This window comes from Giraffa tippelskirchi, chromosome 4 (genome assembly GCF_054371585.1).
Source record: "Giraffa tippelskirchi isolate mGirTip1 chromosome 4, T2T-mGirTip1v1.2.pri, whole genome shotgun sequence".
In the NCBI taxonomy this organism is placed as follows: domain Eukaryota; kingdom Metazoa; phylum Chordata; class Mammalia; order Artiodactyla; family Giraffidae; genus Giraffa; species Giraffa tippelskirchi.
The window spans coordinates 212,205,652-212,222,638 of NC_137278.1; the positions used below are offsets into that span (position 1 = coordinate 212,205,652).

Below are 16,987 nucleotides of genomic sequence, written 5' to 3' on the forward strand. Positions count from 1 at the left end.
TGGACACCCTGTTCTGTCCACCTCAGATCCCGCTGGCCCTCAGGGGCCGAAGGGACACGGCCCTGCTCTGCAGGCAGTAGGGGAAGCAGGAACTGGAGCCTGAGACACAAGCTGAGTGGGGGGCAGGACCCCCTTTATTGCAAAACCCTGTGCAGGCACTTGACACTCAGACCTCCCTGGTCGGTCCTGCTGGGTGAGAGGTCACCACCTGGCAGGGAAACCCCTTGACAGCAGACCCACACCCCCAACACATCTGGAGGAGGGTCCTGTCCCAGAGGTCGCTGGGTCCCCTCCACTCTGGAAGGACAGAGGACAAGGGCAGACCCACAGACTAGAGCACCCCAGGTCCCGGCAGCAGGACCAGAGGGCAGGCAGAGGTAGGGCGGGCACAGGTTTCTCCATCCGCTCGGGGCCAGGATCCATGTCCACACTGATGGGCGCATCCCCGAGGCCGGAGCCCCCCAAGCCTGCCAGCCCCCCAGCGGGCCCGGGACCCCGTGCCTCCAAAACCTGCTGCAGCTCCAGCGTCCAAGGGAAGAGGGGATTTGCTCACAGGGATGCCCATGGCCACCTGAGCCCCTTGCACGCCGCCCAGCAGGCTCTTAGCAAAGCCTCGTGCCCCACCCACATCGAGGACTGAAGGCAGGGGAGGCAACGGTACAGTCACCCCCACTTGGGCCTGCGGCTGGTCACACCACGTCTCTCAGGGGCCTCAGACACACACTCCTGGGTCTCCTCTGATGTGTGGATTCCAGGACAGACTTGCTGCTTATAGCATGGGCAGACACGTGGCTCCCAGCAGCCGCCCCACTCCACCACCCCCACGGAAGACCCTTTGAGCCTCAGCACTTTTGAAGGGAGCCCCTCACTTCCGGACCTTTGTCTCAGGGAGGCTCCAGCCCCAATGTACTTACCCCCCAGAGCCAGCCCTCTGGGATCCAGGTCTGGAAACACACACACTCCCCAGGGAAAGCTCTTCTGGCACCAGGTCCCCCCAGGGAGGCCCTAAAGGGGACCTCGGGAGGGGGCAGGAGGACAAGGATGTGTAGGACACTCTGCCTGGGCTCCCACACCCGCGGCTCATGCCCGTGCAGGCGTCCACACGCATGCAGGTTCCCCAGGAGCAGCGTGAGGACGGGGGTCCCAGGCCAGGGCTGGGTGCCACTGGCTGTGGTGGCGTCAAGGCAGGCGCCCCTCCTGGGGGCCTGGCAGGCCGGGGCTGGCGGCAGGTGGCCTCAGGCCCCCTCTCGAGTCCCAGCGGGGCGGCTGGCAGGCGGCATTCCATCACTGCTCAACATCCAGGCTGCCCAGCGGCTGCGGGGGCTCTGGGGGCTTGAAGCTGAGGACTTCCTGGTAGGTGAGCTCTGTGCAGAGAGGGGGAAGCGTGCACTCAGGTCCCCTACCCTCTGGGAGCAGCCTCTGCCCACGGGCCCCTTCCTGGGCTCGCCCTCTGTGGCCCCCAGGTTTCCGGTGGACTCACCCAAGCCCAGCTGCCCCCCCCCCGCCCAGGTAGTTGGGGGGTAGATGTCCCCCCACCCAGACCGCTCTCGGAGGAATGGGAGCCCCCCGCTGAGAACGGCCGTGCCAGCCTTGAGGGACGTGGCCCCACCCTTCCACTCCTCCACCGTGCGCTCCTTGGCCTCCACGCTCTCGTCGTAGGGCTCAGCCTCGGGCTCGTCCTCAGGGTCGTGATACTGGCTGAAGTAGGCATGGGCCAGGGCCTCGGCCGCGCTGACCCTCTGGTCACTGTCCAGCACCAGCATCCTCCCCAGGAGGTCCACAGCTGCAGGGGCAGAGGTGCCAGGTCAGCTCCACACCTGGGGCTGAGCGTGGAGCCCCACCCAGGCCCCGGGCCCGTCCTCACCCAGGGGGTTGGCTCCACGGAAGATGCTCCTGAGGTCCTTCTGGGGCATGGGGGGCAGGGACTGGATGTAGGTCCGGGCCTAGGTGCCCACAGAAGGGTCTGAGGGGCTATTCAGGGCCCCCCTCCAGCCCTAAGCCAGGCAGGGGCTTGATGGGAGAGGCCCCCGGACTTTCTCTCCAACAGGCCTGGGCAAGGGCATGCGTGGAACAAAGACCTCCCCCCTTGGATCTGGGGGCTCCAGCACCTCGCGTGGCCCTACAGGCCGGCAGGCCCAGGTGTGGTGCCACTCCACGGTCCGCGGCCAGGATGCTGCAGGTCCCCAGGCTTCACCCGCCCTGTCCCTCATGCCAGGAGCGTCTCCCCGGGTCACTTGTTTCTCCCTGAAGGGGGCCGTGCCCGCCTTGGGGTCTGTCCCACTGTGACCCATGTTCCCCCCATGGGGCCCCATCCAGTCCCACAGTCCCCCTTCCACCAGGTCAGCAGAGGGGCTGGTGACCAACAACTCACATGTTCCGAGGATATCTTTGCTAGAACCTCAGGGCTGGGTGTGCCCACCACCTCCATGATACGCTTCAGCTGGTCGATGTCTGCCTGGCTCAGGAAAGGTCCAACAGCCAGGCATGGACTCTCCCTGGGATCCCAGACCCCAGACCTTGGGTCACTGCCCAGAACCTGCTCTCCTGCCGCTGGGGACAGTGAGCCCAAGGTGGCATGGTGTGGGGCAGAGGAGGCAAGACTGGCCAGAAAGGGCCAGAGCCCACCTCCCTCGACCCCCACTCTGCAACAGGAGACCCAACCCTCCTCCCCAACCTGAACCAAGGATACAGTCATTTCCGGGGAAGAGAGCCTTTCCCTGGAGCAGCTCAGCCATGATGCAGCCCACGGACCAGATGTCCACTGAAGGAGGAGGCGTCGCCATCAGTCTGCCCACCACAAGTCCCGCCCCAGAGAGCCGGGGGCTGGATGCACCGGGCCAGACCAGCAGCCCCTGGATGGACCGGGCCAGACCAGCAGCCCCGCGGTCACATCCAGGCCCGAAGACAGCACTGTGGCCAGCGCAAGGGTCAGCCCAGAACCCGCAGTGCCCTGCCTTTCTGAAGGTCTGGTCTTGAACGCCTGGCCTGTCCCAAAGGTCCCTGGCCTCTGGGTCCCACCTACCCCCTCCGCGGGCCGCGCCCGGTGGGGCTGCCGTCACCTGTCTGGTTGTAGTGCATCCAGTTCAGCATGATCTCAGGGGCCCTGTACCAGCGCGTTGCCACGTAGCCAGTCATCTCCTCGTCTGCCTGGCGTGCCAGCCCAAAGTCCAGGATCTAGGGCAACCCCAGCCTTCAGCCCCGCGGGTCTCCACCTCCCGGCAGCCGCCTCCCACCCCCTGCCCCGGCCGCTCACCCGCAGCTCGCAGTCCTCGTTCACGGCCACGTTGCTGGGCTTCAGGTCCTGCGGGGCGGGCAGGTGCGGTGAGAGGCCGGCAGAGTCCCGGGCGCAGGACCCCCGCCGCCACGCGCCGCACCTACCCGGTGGATGATCCCGGCAGAGTGGATGTACTGCGAGGGGGAGACGGCGGGGCGTCAGGCGCTGGCCTCCGCGCCCCCACCCGCGCCCGCTCCGCGCCCACCTTTAGCCCGCGCAGCAGCTGGTACACGAGGAACTGGACGTGCTCGTCGCTCAGCGCCTGGCACTTGACGATGTTGTTCAGGTCGGCGCCCATCAGCGTGGTCACCAGGTACCTGGGTGCGGCCGGGAATGAGCCTCGCGCCCCCGCCGCGCCGCCCCGCCCTCCGCCGCCCCGCACCCCCCGCCCCGCCGCCGCCGCTCACACTTCGCTGAAGTCCTCGAGGGAGGTGGCCGGCGTGAACACGTCCAGCAGCCCGATGACCTGGGGGCGCGGGGAGTCAGAACTCGGCTGCCTGCGCGCGCCCCGCCCCCGCCCGCCGGGCCGGCTCACGTTCTCGTGCTTCAGGTGTTTGAGCAGCCGCAGCTCGCGGTAGGTCCTCCGCGCGTGGATCAGAGACTGGAAGGGCCGCGACAGCTTCTTCACCGCCACCCTCTGGCGCAGCCGCGTGTCGTAGGCCGAGCTGCAAGGCCACGTGTGAGGCCCAGCCTCCGTCCCGCGCTCCCCGCTGGCCAGAAGGCCACCGGCAGGAGCATCGGACCAGACTCGCTCCCAGGCTCTCCCCTCCCTCCTGGGGTCTTCTCTCTCTCTCTTTTTTTTTTTAATATTTATTTGTTTGGCTGTGCTAGGTCCTAGTTGAGGCATGTGGGATCTAGTCCCTTGAGCAGGGATTGAACTCTGGCCTCCCCACATTGGGAGGACAGCATCTTAGCCACTGGACCACCAGGGAAGTCCCTCTCCTGGAGTCTTGCTCCTTCCTCCAGAGGCAGCTCACCTTCCACTGAGCCCCTGACTTCCAGCCTCCCGAGCCCACCTGAATTTCTCCTGACTCAGGGCGGAGATACCACCCCAAGGAAACAGCCAGAAGTGTGTTCCCAGAGTAGATGGTCCTCCAGCTCCCCGTGGGCCAGGGGGGTCTGGGAGCCCCCTGAGGGGCCCCAGAGCCAGCTCCAAAACCCCGGAATATTCAACATGTGGAGGAGAACCTGACCAAAGGTGTGTGTTGCAGCCCTATCTTTGACACTGAGAAACTAGACAGCAGGAAATGTCCAGCAGAGGGCGGTGTCTGGACCCCCAGAGCATTTCCCCTCCTGCAGCCCCGCTCCCCGGAGGTCCAGAGCCGCAGCCTCCATGCCCAGCTGCTCAGCGCGCCCCCTCCCGCTCCCCCGCTGTCTCCAGGATCTGGCTTCCCTCCAGCCGGCTGTCGGGTGTGGCCGCCCCACCCCTCCATGCTCGCGCAGCCTGCAGCACGTGGGATGCTCCTGGGCCCGGCGGTGACGGAGGGAAGCCGCTCTGGGGTGGGAGTCGGGGGCAGCGCCCCTCACAGGGGAGGGGAGCAGACCGTTTTCTGTCTGTAGGGTCAGCAGAGGACTGTGGGGACTGGCAGCAGGCCATCGGCCTCGTCCAAGGAGGGAGGGAGCCCAGGCGTGACACCTGCCTGGGCCCCGCTTCCAGCCAGGGCTGTCAGATCCCTCAGGGGCCACGCGCACGCTGGCCCACACCCTCTCCTGCCCTTGAGGCCTTAGAGGGGAAGCCAGAGCCTTGTGGCTGGGGCGGCTGGAGTGGCCTGAGGTTCCTGATGGCTGGCCAGTGACAGCGTGAGACTCGAGCCCCAGGGGACCCCGAACCCCTTCTCCAGGCTCCAGCGCCGGGCCTTGGGAGGGATCTGAGGAGTCCCACTTGGAATCTTCTGCTACGTCCTAGAGCAACAACTCTCCCCCCGGGGGGCCTGCCTGCCCACACCCATGGCCCCACAGACACCTGGCACCTCTCCGGTTCTGAATTGGGGGGCACCCCTCAACATCCACACCCCCAACTGGCCTCGCTGTCAACACTGAAACGCCAAGCAGGACGCTCTGCAAGCCCCGCCCGGCAGCCGGGCCCAGAGGCCTCCCCGGCCCCGCCCTCCCTCCTGTCTGGGCCCCAGGTCCCCGTGCAGTGTAGGCTCTATTGGTTGGGGCAAAAATGGGGAGCGGTGTAGACCCCCTAAAGACTGTGGGGGATGGTAGGCTTCTCCGGCAAGGCCTGAGCCCATTCGGAGTCTGAGACCCCTTGGAAAACGGGGGAGGGTACCGGACCCACGGAGGAGCTCGAGGTCATTCCTAGGCAGGGGTCTTGGCGCCTCACCCCCAAGCAGGGCTCTTCTTTTTCAAGCAAAACTACCCACCCTGGGGCGAGGGTATCTACCGGAGCCCAGGGCTGCCTGATCCTTGACCGGGGAACCCCAGATGCATGCTCAGACATCCAGAGCCAGGGAGACCGGCCCTTTCGCCACTGTGACGCCGCAGATTCAGACGCGGAGGCGGACGCTCCGGGCTGGAGGGGCAGAAGGACGCCCCTTCCCCGGCCAGGGAGAGGCTCCGGGAGGAAAGTTTCCCTCGCGCCCCCAACCCCCATTCATTCCTCGGATCCGCGTAAGGCCCGGGGGCGGAGGCAGGGCGAGCCCCTCCCCGCGTCGGAGCCCCGCACGGTGGGGAGGGGCGCTGGCGGAGACCCCCGCCCCGCCCCAGCCCGCCCCAGCCCGCCCCAGCCCGCCCCAGCCCGCCCCTACCAGACTGAGCCGTAGGCGCCCGAGCCCACCGGGCGCAGCCCCTGCAGCCGCTGCGGCACCTCCCACAGCGTCTTGTTCAGCTCCTGCCGGTAGAAGCCGGCGCGCGGGCCCGACATGTCCGGAGCGGCCGCAGCTCGGCGCGCGCCCCGCCTCGCGCCCCGCGCCCCGCGGAGCCCCAGCCGGCGGCGGGAGGCGGGGCGGGGCGGGGCCGGGGAGGGGGTTCCCGCAGACGGACGCGCGGCTTCCTGCCGGCCCCGGGCGGCTGCCGGGCGGAAAGCGGCCTTCCCGGGGAGGGGGGCGGCGGTGGAACGGCTCCTCGCTCCTCCCGCGGCCTCCTCCCGGGGACCGCGCGCCTCCCCCAAGCGCGCCGCATCTGTCCTCGGCGCGGCACCGCCCGGGCCCGGCCGCCGCCACCTCCCGGGCTCGGCTCCCCGCACCCTCCCCTGCCCGCACCCAGGGCGCCACCCCTGCCCACCTGCCTACGCCTGCACGCCGCCACCCGCCTGCTCTGGGTCCTGCGTCTCCCGCCTCCAGCCTGCTCGGAGGCGGGCACGCCTCCTCTCTCCGCGCTCCATCCAAGCCCTGCACCCCTCCCCTGCCCCAGCGATCCCCCTGGAACGAAGGCAGAATCCTCTAAATCAGAGAAGCCAGGGCGAACCATGGGAGAGATATATATTTACATTTACATATATATTTATCAGAATAGAAAATAGCCCCTAATAAAAGCTAGGCATTTGGTTGGGTAGGGTCCCCTTCGCCGTGGGCAGATGGCGGCGCCTTGGACCCAGGGTCGGCCTCGTTTCCCTTCCCGTTTGGCCATCCGGCCTTGGCCGTGTAGTTCGCTTCCTGGTAAAGCTTCCCCGGCCTGGTGAGGCCTCCTGCAGCGGCGGCTCCAAGGCCGAGCCCAGCCGCACCCTGGGGGAAGCGCAACAGCCGGGCCGGGCCGGGAGACCAGCCCTCAGGACCAGGGACAGCGGCGGCACCAGGGGGCTTGGCCTGCTGGGCTCTTAGAAAACTCTCCCCCACCTGGGCCCTCTTTGGGGCCTGGTACCCTCCCTCCTTCTGAAGTAGCCCCCTCAACTGTGACCTCTTCCAGGAAGCCCACTCTGACTTTCCCAGGTACTGCGGGGTTTCGAACTGCGAACTCCACCCCCCACGGGGCATTTCCTCTCTGCCCCTGGAAGGTGCAGTTTGCACCGGCTGCTGTCACTGAAGGGGCTGGGCCTGTTTCAACATCTGTCTGGAGCCCTGGGCAGGAGTGACCAGGGTTGGGACAGAGCATCTCCGGGGAGTCAGCCCCCCCGACCCGCACCCTGGGGAAGCGGGGCGGGAGGGTGTGGTGGGCGGCGCTCGGCTGCCCCTCCCAAGAGAGTGCCACCTCAGGCTGAGTGCCCGACCTTCCCCTTTCTTGAAACAAACAAAAATCTGAGTTTTTGTGAGAAACCTCTTGATATTCAAATATTGATAACCAAACTAAAACATGTCAACGCAGTCCCAGGCAAACGGACAGTTGTGCCTGGCGGATCCGGGTCCTGCAGAGAGCCCGAAAGTAAGAAGGGTGCCGGGTCGCACTCCCAGCGCGCGGGCCTCAGTTCCCTCTCTGGGCGCAGGGAGCGTGGGATGCGGCGAAGAAGCTGGTGTCCCCTCCCCCAGCCCCCGGCCCTACCCCCGCTTCCTCGGGGCCCCGCGATGGGGACACCTTTCCCGGCCGGGCGAAGTGACTGAGGTTTTGTGCGGAGTTAATGGAGCTTCAGCTAAAGCGAGGAGGGAGGGGAGCAGCGGGCCGTGGGAACTGGCCGCGCGCCGCAGGGAGGGGCGGCCTTTGTCTGCGCCGAGGCCGCGAGGGGCGGGCCGCGTTCCCATGGCGACCTGCGGCCCGGCCGGGCAGGGTGGAGCGGGCGCCGGATCCTCCTCCTCCAAGGAGGCCAAGAGGTCTGTCGACTAAGGGAGCCCCGCCCCACCTTCTCCCGTCGCCCACTTTCCCTCGGAATCCCAGACGGGAGTGGGGATTCTGCCCTCCGACAGGATCCACATTTTTTTTTTCTCATTGTGCTGTGTTTTCAGGGTCGTCCTGGCCGGTCTGGCTGGAAGGTGCAGGACGAGCCTGGAGCAGGGCTGGCATGGATCAAGGGCAGAGAGGAGCGGCAGGCACTGCCGGTCTGAGGAGGGCGCGGTGGGGCTGGCACAGGGGAGCCCCCGTGAGCCCTGGGCCGCCAGCCCCACCCCTGGCCTCTTTCCACTCCCTACTGTGATTCACGCCCCCACCCCATGCCAAGATCCTGCATGCCCGTGTCCACTGTCTCCTCTCCGCAGGTGCAGACCACCCTCTCCTCAGCCCCACACTGGTCTTCTGACTGGCTGCACGTCCCCGCGAAGGGAAGAAACCTTTAGGGAGGTCAGACGAACTTCCTAAAATGCTATCTGGCCCTGTCACAGGGGCCCCGTGACTTAGAGGATGTCTCATGCTCTTAACAATCAAGCAGGGTGTGGTCCTGGGCTGGCTGTTTTCTGTAGCTTGGAAGGAAAAGTCTTCGAGGTTGCTGGTCACCCCTCCATCTTTGCCTCTCCCGCTCCCACTGCATTGGGAGGAAAACGGGGAGCGGGGGAGTGACGGGAGCCTGCGTCACCCTAGGTTTGCCAGTCTCCCGACCCCTCCAGGCTGGCCAGCCCACCCCCATGCACCCAGCATCCACACCCAGTTTCCCCACTGGCTCCATGAAAGGACGGTCTCTGGGTCCATTCACACCCGTCCTCCACGGGGGAGGACACCCCGCCTGTTGGACCTGCAGCAGAAGGCAGTCTCACCCACTCTCCCCCAGCTTCATGCCTAGCTACCAGTGTGGAGGAGGCAGAAGTGCCTGCAGGGGTTCAGTCTAGGAGCCAGGTCTCCAGGTCCCTGCTCCCTCAGGCCTGCCCCACCCTTGGGTTAACACCCCCAAACTATGCCCCACCCCCGCTCCAGTTTAGCAGTATCTTGCTCCGATTTCCTGAGCGGCTGGATCCCAGGTCCTGATCAGAGTAGAGTGTCGTTTCAGTGGTCCTTGGGGTGGGGGATGCCAATTGTTTGCCTTCCGCGTGGGAGATACCCACTCTTGTTTCATGTGGCTTGAAATCGGCTGCCTGTCCACAAACGGCTCATGATCGAAAACCTAACCTGTTGAGACCTCTCAACCGCAGTGGTGTACACCCGGTGGAGACACAGGCCGGGGGACCCTGCCAGTAGCGTCCAGATCCTGAGAATAAAGCTGCACGTACCGGGAAGCAGGTCAGACAGACGGAACCCAAAGACACGTGAGCACCTGGATGGAGCCGTAACTGAAGCTGGACCCTTCGCTTGCTTTTATGAAGCCACTAAATCCCTTTTCTGCTGGGGTTGGTCTTCTTGGACCACACGGGCTCCCTCAGGGAAGGCCCTTTCTGCCCCCTTTACTGCTGTGTAGCTAGTGCCCGGGACATGTGTTGAATGAACACGTGAGAGCCCCAACACACTGATGCTGCGTGCGTGTGTGTGCACGCCTGTGTGCTCACAGCACATGTGCTTGATGGCCGCGGACTGGTACACCTCATGGTTCCTGTGCTGCGTGCAACGTGCGATTGGGAGCGAGCCCCTTCCCCCATGGTGGCCTCTGGGGCAGCCCCCCTCCCTGCTCTAAGAAAGGGTCCTCATGCTCTTGGGTACATGGCCTTTGACCTCTGCGTATGTCCTGAGTCATCCTGGGCTGGTCTAGGGGACCCAGGAGGAGCCAACCCTAAAGGGCTCACAGCCTTGAGCAGCGGGGATACAGAGCTTCTCTCCAGGAACTACCGTGTCTGCCCGCATGTACACAGTAGGGGCTGACCAAACGTGTGCTGGTTGGACCACACTGTGGGGCACCGCATCTCAGCAAGGAGGAAACAGCTCCCTGGCGCTCATGCCATGCCCGCCCCTACCACCAGACGGCGCCAGAGCCAGCCCCTCCCCCACTGGGCGGGGAGGTCTCTTGCTTCTCAGGGTCTCTTTGGGACCAGCTCCTCTCCACAGCCCAGAGCTCACGGCCCAGCTCTGACCATCATCCTGTCCCGCTGGGGCTGCAGGAAGACGGGGACCCGGCTGAGCCGATGGCTGTGGGTAGCCAGCCTTGCGACACCCAGCAGGCCTGGCCCAGAGAAGCCAGGGGCTCTGGGGCGGGGTGCGAGGCCCCACAGGCACAGCAGGAGTCCGGCTTCTGGGGCCACAGACACTGCACAGGAAGCGAGGCCACAGGCAGATCTGGAGACAGGGCAGCTGTGGAGGGATGGCAGACTGGCAGCTCCAGGAAGCACCCAGCCAACCAGCAGAATGAAAAAGACAACTGTATTTGATTTACAATTCACAAGATTTACAAAAAGGGTTGGGGTGGTCCTGGCAGACCTGCTCCTGGCCCCCCAGACCTGCGCAGGGCCTCCAGGTCAGCCTGTCTGACAGGCCAAGCCCAGGAGCCCCCCGTCTGCTGGGTCCCTTCTGGCCGCCTGGGCCTCGACGTCTGACGTCCAGCTTGACCTTTGAGGTGGGGCCTGCAGCAAGGAGTCCCTGGAGTGCCGGCACCCCGCAGGGCAGGCCCGCGAGGTCAGCGAGGCATCGTACCGCTTCTCTGCCTCCGTCTGGGCGGGCCGGACGCACATGGTCCGGGTGCTGGGTCCCGGGAGCCACAGGCACTCAGGCCCCGCCGCTGGAGGCCGAACCCAGGTGTCTGAGGCGGCTGCTGGTGCTCGGGGAGGGGGGCTGAGGCCTGACTGCCCCCAGCGGCCCAGCATGGCACCGGGGCGTAAGGCACGTTTTTCGTATCACTCAGGAGACACGCTGGATGCTGGTTCTTCAGGAGGGAGCTGGTGTTGGTGGCGCCCGGCTCTATTGCTCAGGGAAAGATGCTAACGTGGCTACAAACGCTGAGTGGGGGGGGGTCCCCCGCCACACACACTCAGAAGCCCGGGGCTCCTCCTCTGCCGGAGAGAGAAGGAGTGAGTCCTGCCCACTGGGCCCTGTTCCCCAGGGCTGCCCAGCGCCCAGCACCACACACCTGTGTCCCAGACCATGACACCGGAGGTCAGAGGTCCGTGACCTTGTTCTCAAGCGCAGCCGCGATCTGCTGGAGCCGGAAGGCCAGCTGCATCTTCTGCGCAGCAGGGTCCTCCTCCAGGGTGTTGATGATCTTGGTTAGGGAGGGGAGGGGTGGGTGGGTGACGTTAGACCACAGGCCAAGGGAGGGGGCGCCCGATGAGCGCTGCCATCCCGGGGAGGCCAGGCCTCCTACCTCGTCGTAGTACTTCTGAGTGTACTGGTAGAGCTGGTGCAAGGCCACGAGGGTGTTCAGGGAGTCCGTGTGCTCCTGAAGGGCCGGGGCAGGGGCTGCATGACCCACGGGGGCCGGAGGCCGTGCCCCAGGAGGTGGGCAGATACGAAGGGCCCCCCTCCTACCCCGTCACAACACTTGGACACACAGGGTGCTAGGCACAGACAGCTTCCCATCCATGCGGGCCCCGGGCAGGTGGGGCTGGCTCAGAGCTGCCCCCAGCGCCCTGGGGCCCCTCGCCGGCGCCTCTCCGGGTCCTGTGGGCACAATGTCACCTGCCCCCAGGGCCGTCTCCTGTGCCACCCCCCCCAGTGGGGCATGCAGGGCAGGGCAGAGGGCAAATCCTGGGGGGTGGGGATCTCAGCCTTTGTCCCCTGTACCCCCTTACCCGGGAAATCTCTGCCAGGTGTGTGTTCATGTCCTGGTCGCTGACCTGCACCATCTGTCTGATCCCCTTGTAGTAGCTGTGGGGGAAAGAGAGTTACACAGGGTGGGGAGTACTGGAAGTGGGGGGCAGTGGTTCCCAGAGGTGGGCCCTCCTCCTGATCATAGGCACCACCTAGGGGCCCTGCTGGGTGGGCGCTGAGGGCGGGCAGGCAGGGTCTGGCCTGGCGGGGTGGGCGTGGGGGACTCACTCCTCCACCATCTTCTTGTAGGTGGAGATCTCCTTGGCGTAGAGGAGCTTGTTGCTGGGAGAGTCCTGTGGGGATTGCAGCCAAGTGACACCCAGGCTAAGATACCCAGAGAAAGAAGGGTGTGCGGGGGAAGGAGTCCCACAGGAGAGCTGCCCTGCCCAGCCAGACCTAACGCTGTTTATGTCGTTTTGTAACTTAGAGTAAAACTCACTCCCGTGGAAGCGGAAGGACAACAAGGTCCCTGACCGCCAGAGGGCTGTTCCCCATGGGGCCTCCCATCACGCCGGGGGCTGGCAACGCCTTCCTCCTGACCTCCAGCCCCCACGTGCAAATCCATGGCCGAACTGCCCCCTCCCCCTGCCACAGCCCGCTTCCCTGGCACCTCCCGGCCCAGGCCCCCACCCCGCCGGGCTGCCCGCAGCTGCACGCACGCGGCTCAGCTTGTGCTCCGTGCGTGTACAGGCGTCCATGAAGGTCTGTGCGATGACCGACAGGGAGGCATCCACCACCTCGTGGACGTGCACGTCGAAGATGAAATGGGGGTTCTTGAGGATGTTTACCCAGAATCGGAGCGGTAAACTGAGGCAGAACAACAGGGTGTGAGGGAGCGGGGCGGGTGGGCGAGCGGGTGGGCGGGCGGGGCGGGCTCCCCCACCTGTTGGTCTTCCAGATGTGGATGGTGTCCTCATCCTTGATGTCATGCTTTTCTGCCTGCTCGTCCAGGAAGTCGAAGAAGTACTTGACTGCCGGGGGCACCGCGTTCCCAGGCGCCAGCACGCTCTGGAAGAAGTTGTCCACGAACTGCTGCAGCGTGCCCTGCGGGGCGGGACGGGGCTCAGCACGCCCAGGTGACGCAGGGCAGGAGGGCCGGGCCTGCGGCCCACACGCCCCCGAGGCCCACCTTGACGGAGAGCAGGCGGGTCAGGTAGATCTCGGTGATCGCCTTGGTGCGCTCCTTCTCCTTCACGCTGCCGCGCTTGCACTTGCCTTCATCCACCTCGTCCGTGGGCCGGACCAGGTGCCACACCCGGTTCTCCTCCTCCAAGAGGGCGTGGCCTGTGGGAGCGGGTGCTGAAGGATGATGACCAGAGCCCAGGGCCGGGGTCCCAGCACAGGGGGGACCCTGGCTCAGGAGACCAGAGCCCAGGGCCGGGGTCCCAGCACAGGGGGGACCCTGGCTCAGGAGACCAGAGCCCAGGGCCGGGGTCCCAGCACCGGGGGGACCCTGGCTCAGGAGACCAGAGCCCAGGGCCGGGGTCCCAGCACAGGGGGGACCCTGGCTCAGGAGACCAGAGCCCAGGGCCGGGGTCCCAGCACCGGGGGGACCCTGGCTCAGGAGACCAGAGCCCAGGGCCGGGGTCCCAGCACGGGGGGACCCTGGCTCAGGAGACCAGAGCCCAGGGCCGGGGTCCCAGCACAGGGGGGACCCTGGCTCAGGAGACCAGAGCCCAGGGCCGGGGTCCCAGCACAGGGGGGACCCTGGCTCAGGAGACCAGAGCCCAGGGCCGGGGTCCCAGCACAGGGGGACCCTGGCTCAGGGCCTCCAGGGGCCAGATGGGGCCAGACAAGGGGAAGGGACTCACGCTCCCCAGGCAGGTCCTGCTGGCTGTCCTCGGGCTGCTGGGAGACCCCCACCTTGGACAGGATGAGAGTGGCTCCATCCCGGACCTGAGGAACAGGGACATGAGGGCCGGCCCCGCCCCCGCCGTCTGCGGGGGGAGGGGGGGCCCCCGCCGCCACACTCACATTGTAGTGCATCAGCGTGTTGACACGCCTCCACCGGCCCTCCCGCTGAGAAGTCAGGTCCAGGTCTGACAGGATCTGGGCTGTGGATCCGGGACGCCACTCTGTAGGAGCACACAGCCCAGCTCCAGGAACCCCACCCCAGCCCACCCGGCCCAGCCTCCCTCTCCCCAACCCCCTGCCCCCCACCCAGCCGACCGGGCTTCTCCGGGCACAGAGCCAAGCCTCCAGGGACGGGGCTCACCGAGGACCACACTGTCAGCCTTGGGCCAGCGGGAGCAAGGCTGTGTGCGGTACACCTGGTCGATGATCTTTTCCTTGACCTGGGAGATGGTGTCACAGTTGAGGACCTTGACCGGGACCGCATCGACCCCTTCATCCTGGACGATCACGCTCACCGTCTGCCGGGGGCACAGAACAGAGGACCAGCTGGGGGAGGAGCCCTCACCCTCGCTCGCCCCAAACTGGAAGCAGGCTTGGGCCTCCTCCTGATGGCAACCTCTCAGGTGGAGAAGCAGAGGCGGAGCGTCCTGAGCCCCGACAGTGCCCGGGGCCTCACCTTTACCTGCACTGTGGCTCAGCAGGACAGACGGCAGCGGACTGCTCACATGCAGCTATCACACCACACACAGGTAAGCACAGGAGCACACGCCACGCACCGCCTCCCCATACACACATTTACCAGCACACGCTCGGTGCACCCGGGACCCACACATGCCTGCAGCAGCCTGGGAACCCAGGAGGCAGCTGGCCTGGGGTTGTGGCCCTTAGAGCGCCTCTCCAGGGATTCAGGCCCCAGGCCCCTCCCTGAGCAGGGGTTGGGCCCAGCACAGGGGACGGGTGCTAACGTAAGCCCATGAAGGAGGTGAGTGGCACCCCGTTTCTGGTTCTGAGGCTGCCCGGGCCCGTCTGGGCGCTCACCAGGGGCGCATACTCCACGTCGTCCCCGAGCAGCCCCGTGTCGTTGAGAGTGTACTTGGCTTTCTTCTGCACGGCATCCACCGGCCCCTTCTCCACCTGATGCTTGATGGCCTTGAAGAGTTTGTACAGCGGCTCCCCTGCACTGTCCTGGAGCAAAGCAAGGTGGCTGAGCCAGGGGTGGGACTAACCACACCAGGGTGGGAAGCAGACCCATCCAGATGGAGCTGGGCCCCAGGGAGGTGGACACGGGAGGGTTTCAGCACCACCTCACCCCTCCCCCACCCCCTTGCAGAGCTGGGTGGGACCCACCTTGAGATACTGATACAGGCAGATAGACATCCAATTAGACAGCATTCTCTCCACCACTGTTTCAGACCTAGAGGTGCAGAAAGGCTTTGCACGAGGGACCTATTAGTGTCCTGAGGATCAGCTGGCTCTTCTAGGCACCTGGGCCAGGTGCGGCAGACCCATCTAGGCCTTGGTTCTCCATCTCCTGCAGTGACCAATCTCCCAGGCCCCTCAGGAAGGGCATTTCATCATCCACCCCCTCCGACAGTGCTGACCACATGGAGGAGCAGTGCCTCCTTCTGCCTTACTCACTAGCCCTGGCTACACCTGCTGGCCAACCAGGTGCCTGGACAAGCCTGTGCGCCCCGCTGCACCCCCACCCCAGGTCCCCGACGCGGGCCCCCGCCCTGCCCCCACACACCTGCGCAGCATCAGCTTGGGGTTCTTGGCCACCACGTACTGCTCCATGAGCTCCAGGAAGAGCGTGCGCATGATGTCCGTGTAGTACTCCAGCTTCCCGTGCAGCGCCACGGTCAGCAGCGACGCAAAGTAGACCTTGGCGCGGGCCGAGAACTCTCGCTGGTTCTCCAGAGTGTGGATGAACTGAAGGGCAGGCCGGTCAGAGCCCCGCCCCTCCAGCGCCCCGCCCACACCGAGCCCCCGCCCAGCCCCGCCCCTGCCGAGGCCCCGCCCCCCGCTCACGTTGATGAGGAAGCATTTGCTGTTGAGCAGGTTGGAGAACTGGTAGAGCGCCTGCTCCACCGCCGGCCGCCGAGACTCAGGGATGTCCAGCTTGCCCGTGATCATCACGTCCTTGTCGCCGTCCTTGGAGGGCAGGAAGAAGACGCGGTCGGTGTAGGTCTTGTAGTCCAACACGGGGATGCCTGCCTCGTGCACGTCGTTGGTCTGGTCCTCCATCTCAATCATCAGGTCTGCAGCGGGGTCGGGGTAAGGCACAGGCGGCCGTTGCTGGCCACCCGCCCCCCGAGCCCCCCTCTCCCCCCTCTCCCGGGACCCGCCCCCGAGCCCCTACCCGTGAACTCCTTTTTGCAGCGGTCCCGCACACTCTCCTCCAGGCCCTCCAGCTGGGACTTGATCTTCTCGTACTCCCGCTCAGCCTGCTGGCTCTTCCTCCTGGGGGCACAGGGAAGCTCCTGGGACCCGGCCTGGGTGGTACCGGACCGGTGGGTGTGGCTGAAGGGCGGAGGCCGGCTCACCAGTAGCAGTAGACAGACACTGCGATGACGGCCACCATGGGCCCAATGACCAGCGGCAGGATGAGGCTGAGAGGCACGTCGCTCGCCCGCGTGTCATACTCCACTCGGCCCAGCACCCACTCCCGCGAGCCGAACTTCACCTGCGTGGGGACGGACTCAGCAAGGACCAGGAGGGCCGCACCAAAGACATGCCTGCACTCCCCCCCAGCCCACCCGGCTCCACACGCACGATGAACTCTGGCAGGTTGTGGGCTGTGTCTCGCTTCTGCCTCCGCTTGGGAGGGGGCTGCACCTCCGGGGGCTCACAGTACAGATCGGTCTCCGTCAGCGTCTTCATGATGCAGCGCTCGGCACCCACGAAGGCTTCGGCCTCGTGAATGGTCATGGCCTTGTTCAGATTGGTGCCCTGAGGTGGGCGGGGGGGGGGATCGTCACAGTGACCAGGAGGGCATCAGGGAGGCCCCGACCAGCTCAGGCCAGGCCTTGGGCTGCTCCCCTGCCCGCACCGCTCAGGACCTGCCCCCCGGGGCTGCGCTGGTCCTCACCCGTGCGTGAATGAGCTTGTTAACCTGCTTCTTGACACCCCCGGTGAAGTTCTCGAAGGTGGGGTCGGCGACGTACTCAAAGGCACCAGCCTCCGTCCTGAGCAGGGCTTGGTGTCCGTCCATCCGGATGAGTGCTGTGAGGTTGTAGGCCTCGGGCTCCTCGGGGACGGCCGGGGACAAGAACACGACCTTGGAGTCATTGTAGAACACGTACTCCGTGCCCACGACCTAAGGGCCGAGGCAGGACCTTTAGGCCACTTGGCACAGCTGGCATCCAGCCCTGGCTTGTACCCAGAAGCAGG

At 65.9% G+C, this 16,987-nt stretch overlaps 2 protein-coding genes and 1 long non-coding RNA gene across 23 annotated transcripts in view; 1 reads left to right on the forward strand and 2 right to left on the reverse strand.

Moving 5' to 3' along the window:
* Positions 1 to 112: 112 nt before the first annotated feature.
* MAPK11 (mitogen-activated protein kinase 11) lies at positions 113 to 6,559 on the reverse strand. 7 transcript variants are annotated; one of them, XM_081590985.1, is made up of 12 exons: positions 6,503 to 6,559; positions 3,810 to 3,939; positions 3,682 to 3,740; positions 3,480 to 3,591; positions 3,379 to 3,408; positions 3,254 to 3,301; positions 3,060 to 3,174; positions 2,690 to 2,761; positions 2,372 to 2,451; positions 1,865 to 1,943; positions 1,610 to 1,783; positions 113 to 1,364 (listed from the first exon to the last, which is right to left on the reverse strand). In XM_081590985.1, the coding sequence occupies exons 4-12, from the start codon at positions 3,570 to 3,572 to the stop codon at positions 1,285 to 1,287; spliced, it is 771 nt and encodes a 256-aa protein (XP_081447111.1). In that variant the 5' UTR covers positions 3,573 to 3,591; positions 3,682 to 3,740; positions 3,810 to 3,939; positions 6,503 to 6,559; the 3' UTR covers positions 113 to 1,284. The 7 variants fall into 7 exon arrangements, with proteins under 7 accessions (XP_081447111.1, XP_081447110.1, XP_081447109.1 ...); XM_081590984.1 differs by lacking the exon at positions 6,503 to 6,559 and adding an exon at positions 6,028 to 6,204 and having other exon boundaries at positions 1,865 to 1,901; XM_081590983.1 differs by lacking the exon at positions 6,503 to 6,559 and adding an exon at positions 6,028 to 6,204 and having other exon boundaries at positions 1,865 to 1,904.
* A 1,329-nt stretch (positions 6,560 to 7,888) lies between these two features.
* On the forward strand, positions 7,889 to 9,511 carry LOC145545854 (uncharacterized). Its single transcript, XR_014082257.1, has 2 exons — positions 7,889 to 7,959; positions 8,092 to 9,511. It is a non-coding gene; the product is annotated as an uncharacterized LOC145545854 (long non-coding RNA).
* An 835-nt stretch (positions 9,512 to 10,346) lies between these two features.
* PLXNB2 (plexin B2) overlaps positions 10,347 to 16,987 on the reverse strand; it is a 28,168-nt gene continuing 21,527 nt past the window's right edge. For 9 of the 15 annotated variants that reach the window (XM_081591001.1, XM_081590987.1, XM_081590993.1 and 6 more), the window contains 19 exons: positions 16,686 to 16,913; positions 16,370 to 16,546; positions 16,141 to 16,280; positions 15,957 to 16,057; positions 15,626 to 15,855; positions 15,345 to 15,526; positions 14,945 to 15,011; positions 14,636 to 14,782; positions 13,959 to 14,115; positions 13,718 to 13,818; positions 13,555 to 13,639; positions 12,873 to 13,027; positions 12,627 to 12,787; positions 12,403 to 12,550; positions 11,972 to 12,036; positions 11,725 to 11,800; positions 11,298 to 11,372; positions 11,064 to 11,195; positions 10,347 to 10,986 (listed from right to left, as the gene is read on the reverse strand). In XM_081591001.1, coding sequence (XP_081447127.1) covers positions 11,091 to 11,195; positions 11,298 to 11,372; positions 11,725 to 11,800; positions 11,972 to 12,036; positions 12,403 to 12,550; positions 12,627 to 12,787; positions 12,873 to 13,027; positions 13,555 to 13,639; positions 13,718 to 13,818; positions 13,959 to 14,115; positions 14,636 to 14,782; positions 14,945 to 15,011; positions 15,345 to 15,526; positions 15,626 to 15,855; positions 15,957 to 16,057; positions 16,141 to 16,280; positions 16,370 to 16,546; positions 16,686 to 16,913 — 2,400 coding nt within the window. In that variant the 3' untranslated portion in view covers positions 10,347 to 10,986; positions 11,064 to 11,090. The remainder of the gene's footprint in view (positions 10,987 to 11,063; positions 11,196 to 11,297; positions 11,373 to 11,724; positions 11,801 to 11,971; positions 12,037 to 12,402; positions 12,551 to 12,626; positions 12,788 to 12,872; positions 13,028 to 13,554; positions 13,640 to 13,717; positions 13,819 to 13,958; positions 14,116 to 14,635; positions 14,783 to 14,944; positions 15,012 to 15,344; positions 15,527 to 15,625; positions 15,856 to 15,956; positions 16,058 to 16,140; positions 16,281 to 16,369; positions 16,547 to 16,685; positions 16,914 to 16,987) is intronic. The other 6 variants (XM_081590998.1, XM_081591000.1, XM_081590999.1 and 3 more) reach the window with 2 other exon arrangements.

What these genes read in the sequence shown, in the direction of transcription:
- MAPK11 (XM_081590979.1), bottom strand. Translation starts at nt 6,143, where the DNA reads ATGTCGGGCCCGCGCGCCGGCTTCTACCGGCAGGAGCTGAACAAGACG. An exon ending in GGCGCCTACGGCTCAGTCTG is followed by an intron (nt 3,940 to 6,027) that starts GTAGGGGCGGGC and finishes GTGGCCTTGCAG; the next exon opens with CTCGGCCTACGACACGCGGC. An exon ending in TCTCTTCCCCGGAAATGACT is followed by an intron (nt 2,452 to 2,689) that starts GTATCCTTGGTT and finishes TGAGCCAGGCAG; the next exon opens with ACATCGACCAGCTGAAGCGT.